Source organism: Primulina huaijiensis, chromosome 6, assembly GCF_012295235.1.
Source record: "Primulina huaijiensis isolate GDHJ02 chromosome 6, ASM1229523v2, whole genome shotgun sequence".
NCBI lineage: Eukaryota > Viridiplantae > Streptophyta > Magnoliopsida > Lamiales > Gesneriaceae > Primulina > Primulina huaijiensis.
In genome coordinates this window covers 16,815,038-16,823,196 of record NC_133311.1, presented here as the reverse complement: position 1 = coordinate 16,823,196, position 8,159 = coordinate 16,815,038, and the positions used below count along the sequence as shown (strand labels likewise).

The 8,159-nt window shown below is 28.6% G+C and overlaps 1 protein-coding gene across 1 annotated transcript; it reads left to right on the top strand.

Moving 5' to 3' along the window:
• Nucleotides 1-596: 596 nt before the first annotated feature.
• Nucleotides 597-1,322, top strand: LOC140979226 (E3 ubiquitin-protein ligase RHA2A-like). Its single transcript, XM_073444551.1, has one exon. The coding sequence runs from the start codon at nucleotides 651-653 to the stop codon at nucleotides 1,149-1,151; it is 501 nt and encodes a 166-aa protein (XP_073300652.1). The 5' UTR covers nucleotides 597-650; the 3' UTR covers nucleotides 1,152-1,322.
• The last annotated feature ends 6,837 nt before the right edge of the window (nucleotides 1,323-8,159 follow it).

Below are 8,159 nucleotides of genomic sequence, written 5' to 3'. Positions count from 1 at the left end.
TATATTTAAAATTTTTAAATAATTCAAAATTTAATTTCTGAAATTAAAATAAATAAAAAAAAATAAAAAGAATTTAACAAAAAGTAATGACTGATTGGGAAGAAATTTGTATTTTTTAAAATTTATTTATTTCGTGTATTTTTTTCAAACTTTTATATTTTAATTGTTGTGATTTGATTTCTTTTATTTATGTAATTTAATTTTATTTTGTGTTTGAATATTCATATATTTAATTAAATATAAAATTAATATTTCAATATAAAAAATTAAAATTTCAACATTACTTCTACAACATTATTTCATTCTCGTAAAATCATGAGATAAAATTATCATCAATAAAATAAACATAAAATGAAATTAACTTATCATACCGACATCTTTACACAATTGAACATGTACTAAAATATGACACTTGTTCTAACTTCATCGTGGTGACATTTTCGATTTTTTAAAAAATAAATAAAATAAAATAAGAAGAGGTGATGGAGATTGATGGATCAATAAGTATATAAAAAATAATTAAAATAAATATATTTACGTATTATGAAATGCGCACCATTCGATGAGCACCTAATTCGGGTATATATATAGAGATGTAGCTAGCCGCTTTTCTGTCAAGTATACACACACCCACTTCCTTTGGTAAATCTATGGGTTTACAGAACCAGCTGTCCGACCTGTCGTCGGAGTCGGTCCTCACATTGACGGTGGTGCTCATAGCCAACAGCATACGTTATCTCCACACCCTTCTCTCAGCTATCTTGCACACATTCGGCCTCTTCTCTCCCCGCTTCGACCAGGATCGCCGCCATTTCGAGACCTCCATCTACGGTACGGGACTAGCTAGCCTTGTTCTCCTCTGCGACCAATTGAATCTGAACAAGGTATGCTCATACACGAAGAGATCCGAAGACGATACCGATCGGTTCGGTCCGGATTGCGTCGTGTGCCTTAACCGGCTGGGCGAAGGGGACAAGGTGCGCAGATTAGCCTGCCACCACGTCTTCCACAAGGATTGCTTCGACGGCTGGATGGAGCACCTCAACTTCAACTGCCCGCTCTGCCGTGAACCGCTGGTGTCCGAGGAGCGCGTGGCCTGCACGCAGAGGCGCGTCACCGATGATCTCCTCGCTTTTTTCCCAGTCCATTGATGGCGCGTCTTCGCGGCGCGTGAGGTTCCCAGGCTGTGATTATTATTATTATTTTTTTTTTTGAAGTTTTGCCGGATGGTTTTTGAAGAGTTTCTACTGAAGCTCTGTTTTTTCTCCTTTTATATATGTAAATGATAATAAATAATTATTAAATTGTAGTATTTTATGGATTATATTATATTTTAGTAATTTTTTTTTTTTTATGAAAGTGTCACAGAAAAGAGAGGAGGAGGAGGAATATGAGTCCATTATCTTTTAATATATCCAATTCCATATATGTAATTATGCTCATAATATTATAATTTTATTTAATAATGAGACTTCTTGTTTTTGTTTTTAATATTTCCATCGATCACGAGTTCAAGTAATTAAAAATATTTACTTTATCGCATCTTTTATTTTGGGGGTCAAGTTATTTCAATCATGTCTTCCTATTCTTTATAAATATATATCAATTTTGACAAATTACAGAGTTTGATTTTATTATTATTATTATTATTATTATTATTATTATTATTAACTATAGATTGTAATCTTAGTGACCTCAATCCACACCTCATTAATTGATGTGAAATTTTTTGACGATTTTAATATGAATTTTGATCTCTATGATCTTTTTAATTTTAAATATTATTATTATTATTTAAAATATGGGGTATTGAAGTGTATTTATTTTGCATAAGTTAGTTTGTTCAAATTTTATACGTATATTTTGAAATAAATTAGTTAATTTTTGTTTTAAAGATATTTATTTATTTTAAAATTTATTATTTAAGTTATAAAATTATTAGGACACGTTTTATATAAGTTCATTTCACCCTTTTGATAATTTAATATTCTATATATTTTTTCCAAGATTATACATATGGTCCAAACAAAATTTCGCCCACTAAATTTTTTTTTGGCTATGTCCCTGCTGATAGATACATATGTCAAACATGCCAACTTACGAGGGATGGGCCGACCCATTATCCCACGGGTTGGAAATCTTGAACCACAAAGTGATTACGTGTTAGACGAGTCGATCCACAAAACATATAAATAAATAAATAATTATTATAATTAATTAAATTTTATTTTCATTTCATAAATAAATATTTATAAAAAATTTTATAATATTCTATTTATTGATTTCACACATATACATTTTATACAAAATAATTAATACAAAAAAATCCACAACTTTTATTTAAAAATAATTATATCACTATAAATTCATGATTAAAAAATTATTATTTTTATTTTTCTTTTATACCCATGGGACAACCCAAGCTCGTCTAGGCCCGTGAGCCGCACGGGTTGGCCCATTTAGGTCAGCATTAATATGGGTTGAAAACAACCACTTAATTTGTGTGACGTGACGAGCTGAACCAATGACCCAACCAAAAATGACAGTTTTATTTATTTTTATGTGATGAGTTAATCCGATTTATATTTAAAATAAAAAATAATAATTTTATATTAAAACGTAATATTTTTCATGAATCAGGTCGAGTTGAAAATTCTTCACACTGTATTGATCAGTGAGATGGTTTTACACAAATTTCTGTAACTATGTTGTATAATTTAATCTTAAATTTAGAGTAACTTCAATTTCCATATATTCCTAATTCATTTCAAGAAATTTATCTGAAATGAATCTCAGATAATTTATACATATACAATAATCGATTACTAAAGTAGATTCATAATGCATTTCAAGAAATGTTTAATTTATGGCAATTATTTTGTAATAAATATTTGTGAGGTTTTTCAAGTTAAGACAAAAATTTGTGTGAGACGGTCTCACATGTCGTATTTTGTGAGATATATATATTATTTGGGTCATCCATGAAAATGTATTACTTTTTATGCTAAAAATATTACTTTTTATTGTGAATATCAATAGAGTTGACCCGTCTCACAGATAAATATTCGTGAGACCGTTTCACAAGAGACATACTCTCAAATTAATATATTTCCCATATGCATGGGAGTGCGAATTTTCCGGTTTGATTGGAAAAGTTGTAATTTGACATTATGGTTTTAGTGAGAATGACGAGTTTTCTAGTAAAAAAAAATATTTTCTTTATTATAGTTGGTCGATGATAAATAATAAATAGGAAAATAAAATAATTATGTTCTACATTCATTTAATTAAACTTATCAAATTGAGTTCGACCCGTTGGATTGGCCCGTTTCGTTATAGAAATAGGATATGTTGACTCGAGGAAATTTCAACCTATTTAGAGGTGAGCCCGTGGAGGTCGCGAGTTATGAAGGGGCAGGTCAGCTCGTTAGAATATGTTTTTTTAAAACTTTTTTTCAAAAAATTTTCAAAAAATAAGTTTTTTTTACATATAAATTTAAGTTTTATTTGAATTATTTTGAATGAATTTTAATTATAATTAAATTTGTTGTGTTTCTTGTTTTATTTAATTAGTTAATTTTATACATTATTAATTTCTCATAATGCTTTTAAATATTGGTTGAACTATTTGATTAAAATTTTTTCTATTTCCTTAGCATTTCAAATATTTATAGATTTTTTAAAAATAAAAGTTAACATTTTTAATAAAGAAATTAGGTGATCCGGCCTGTCAAATCCGTGACCCAAGAAATTTTTAGCTGATTTAACCATTTAGAAGCCCGTCAAAATGAATGGCCGACCCAACCCACCATTCCTAATAGTGGATTGTCGACTAACTTGTTCTCTAACCCATTTTGACATGCCTGCATTTTACATAAAGAATAATGATAGTAAGTTGTATGTTTCATAAGTTATTATTACATACTGTTCGATTTTTCTGGTATAATTGATTAGAGACCACTAAATATCTTATAGAATTTAGTCTGATTTTATATTAAATCACAGAGTACTGGTTGATGTGCTTATAAGACTATTATTAATTGTGCAACATACCCTCGAATTGCAACAAAAAAATTGTAATATTAATTTGAAAGTTGGTTTGAGATGTTGGACGTTTTTTTGTTTTATTTATATGTTGGGTGCAATAATTGTCTTTGTTTGGTAGAACGATCGAATCGTGGTCCTTGAGCTGCTGTGCGGTTCAAAAGATTTGAGTTGCACCATTACTACCAGCTATAGCTTTTGGTAAAGCGGCAAGCACTCGATCTTACATTATATTTTTCATTTTTGTTTATATTTATTTTAAAGTATGTAATATATTCTTTATTTTTTCGACAGTCGAGCCATGTGGAAAAGCAACTGTGCAAAATATTCCTATTTTGACGGGTTTCATAGCTTTTAGTGAAAAAAATGACAAAAAAATAAAATTAAAGTTATTAAATGAAAACAAAATTTTTACAAGTAACATGATTAAAATTCAAAAATAATACTAAAATCATGATTATCCCTCAAATTATAGGTCGACTACATAATTAATTGAACTACGTAAATTATACATATCTGTCAATTTTGTCACCTCATATTTCACATCTAACTTATTCGATCACCATCTTTCACGCCAAATGGTATCAAAATATTTGAAATGGATTTCAAATTCTTTTGAAGAGATCCTGGTAATATTATTTATAATCCACGAAAGGCAGAAATTAGATATCTGATGAGATTTACAAGATTTTGGAAAAATAAATAGAAATAGAATTTCATTTATATATAGATTTTTATTTATTTATATTTGTTGGGTGCAATAATTGTCCCTACTTGGTATAGCGATCGAACCGTGATGCTTGAGCTGTTGTGCGGTTTAAAAGATTTGAGTTGCACAATTACTACTAGCTATAGCTTTTGGTAAAGCAACAAGCGCTCGGTCCTACAATTGGTATCAGAGCCAAGGTCACAGGTTCGATTCCCATTGATTGCAAAGAGTGCAATTATTGGGAGGAAGATTGTTGGGTGCAATAATTGTCCCAGTTTGGTAGAGCGATCGAACCGTGATGCTTGAGCTGTTGTGCGGTTTAAAAGATTTGAGTTGCACCATTACTACTAGCTATAGTTTTTGTTAAAGCGACAAGCGCTAGGTCCTACAATTTTGGAAAATAAATTATCAAGTTTAATTTGGGCTTGGGTTCCTATATTTTCGTTTATTAGGAAAAACAGGTGGAAGCACATTTTTTATTTATTTTGGAAAATAAATTATCAAGTTTTATATTTTTAAAGAAAATTATTAAAATGGTGAATGCGACAATCCCTAAGTATGGCTGATGTTATTAGGTACTAGAAAAAAATAAATCTGGTACAAAATATAATATGTTGAATGTAACATTTTTATTAATATGAGTATTTGCTAACATAATTACGTACCCAAAAATCATATTTAATAACATATTTGAAGCAACTGATGCTCAAATGTCATTTATTATTATTATATTTTTAATGTTTTTTGTTAATATTCTTCCAAAAAGACAAATGTATAATTAATACTAACATTTGTTATACATGTTTTGGTACTCAAAAATCATATATTAGTAACAGAACTGAAACATTTGATATTCAAATATCATATATTAATACCATAATTTTAGTGTTTTGTACTGATTTTCATCCGAAAAAAGACATTTGGCTCAGGGAGCACAAACAAATTTTTTTCCTGACATGGACTAAATGAAAATTTAAGTTTGAGTGTGGAGATTTAAAGCAAATTTATCTTAAAGTAATCGATTAAATTTCATAATAATAGGGAATTATTGATTAAAATTTTACATTATTTCAATAAAATGTTTTTAATTAATATAATATAATATAAGAAAAAAGAGTATCATTTTTTTTATAAAAAAATTTGTAATAGAGCTAACTTGTAAAATCTGGTATATAATCACCGAATGACAAACACTATCACGATAGCACAACTTGATGCATCAAGTAGATCGATTCCAAACAATTAATTATATATAATATCTATTATCTATTACTATTATTAAGAATCTCTATAATAGAGACAAAAATGGTGTCTTGGTCTGTTTTTTGCTCTTTCAATTTTGCCTTTATGTGATATCAATATTACACATTTGTTTTTAATTTTTAAAATTTCAACAAACACTTTTGTTTTTTTTTTAATTACAACAATTCACATAGCACTTTAGTCCCTCAATAATTTATCAAATTTAACTTTAGTCTCCCGATAACTATAAAAAAAATGTACACACGCATGCACCGCATTTGCAAAGTAATAGTAAAAAATTAAATACATGCATTAAATATATCTTGACTAGTACTGCTTTCCTGCTATTTAAATTTTTTAAAAATACTGTGGCAAGTTGAATAATATACGTATTTCATATGTGATTTAGACAAATATTTTATACCTCTCCAACAAAAGATATGGACAAAATGTATAGATCGTAGAGGTTCGAAAATATCGACTGGAGGTTTTGTTTAGACCATATTAAAGTTTCCGAACCATACTCTCATTCCTTGACTATGAGATTGATGTATCAAAGAAATAATATTACTCTAAATGAGAGGATCCAGGTTATCAATTGATCCTAGTGGACAATGAATCCGAGTAATCAACCAATCCGGGTAATCAACAAATCCCGTAATCACATCGATTTTTTTTATAAAACTTAACAATGAAATTAGTTATAAATAGAACTCAATTTCTTCAGTTATTGAATCACAACATTAAAAGCTTTTTAGCTTTGATAAAAAGAGAGTGCATAGAAAAAAAGAATGTATTTTTTTTGAGTGTGATAATTCTCTTGTGTGAGTTAGAGAAATTATTTTCTCGGTATACTCGGATTGAGAGTGAGAAATATTAAGTGTATTGGTGTATGCACTTGTTGTAATATTTCTTCCAGTTATAAAAGTTGCAGTGCTCCGTAGACGTAGCCTATTTTGAGTGAACCACGTAAAAATGTGAAGAGTTTGAACTGTTTATAAGCTTTTTCAAGAGTCATACGAGCTTGGGCCTTCTATAGACACCTATCCATCCCAATTTTATTTTTCGAGTGAGCTATATTAATTAAAATCAAACCACTAATTTGTCTAAAATAATTAAAATCAGGCTATTACCCATTAAATAGTTCTTTTTTTCCTTATAAACTAATAAGCTGAGATTGATATTTCTCTAAAATTTGGATGAATTGTCCACAGAATGAGCATACGTTAGAGTTGGATATGAATTTGAGTGTAGCTTATGTTGTATATTTTTTAAAATAAATTTCCGTATAATAATCAAAATAAAAGTAATAAAATAGATAATAATGGGCATAAAGGTTTGGACACAACCGTTCGAAGAAGCTCAAATTTTGAAGACAAAAACTTGTGTGAGACGGATTCATGGGTCGTATTTTGTGAAATAGATATTTTATTTTATCCATGAAAAAATATTATTTTTTATGATAAGAATATTATATTTTATTGTAAATATCGATAAAATTGACATGTCTCACATATAAAGATTTGCGAGACGGTGACATATTCAATTTTGAATGATTGGATGGTAAGTACTTTCCAATGAATAGGTGGGCAGGTGCCTCTCCATTTCCCAGCTGTTATTTGGCGACGGTTGTGTTTTTGGATACAATATTTCCGATTAAACTACTATCTCAAATTGCAAAGGAAAAGAGAGAAATTAATACATTTGAAGAAATTGTCGTTTTCGTATGCCTAATCTATATAAATTTAATTACATACTCGATTTTCGATAAATATACACAAAAACTAAGCATTGGAATAGTCAAATAGAGAACACAAACATTTGTAGTGCAGTGTACATCATCATATACAGTCAAAACAACATCATATTTATCAAATTACTATATGAAATCAAATTCGATAATTCTACCCTCAATACTTATCCTATCGGGACAAATTTTTTGTAGTCGCTAAAATTTTTTGTAGTCTAACGTATCAATTTTTTTATGTCAAAATATTATTTTTAATTGTATATATAAATCGGGCATGTAAGAACATCTCACATGTTGCGTACTATTTAATGTAAAAATATTATGAAATTGTCTTATCGAAAATTTTATGAGAGGAAACTCTAACACAACTTATACCATAAAAAAATATTATTTTTTAAATATGAACCGAGTTTC

Excerpts from the sequence above, each read along its gene's own strand:
- LOC140979226 (XM_073444551.1), top strand. The coding sequence starts at position 651 with ATGGGTTTACAGAACCAGCTGTCCGACCTGTCGTCGGAGTCGGTCCTC.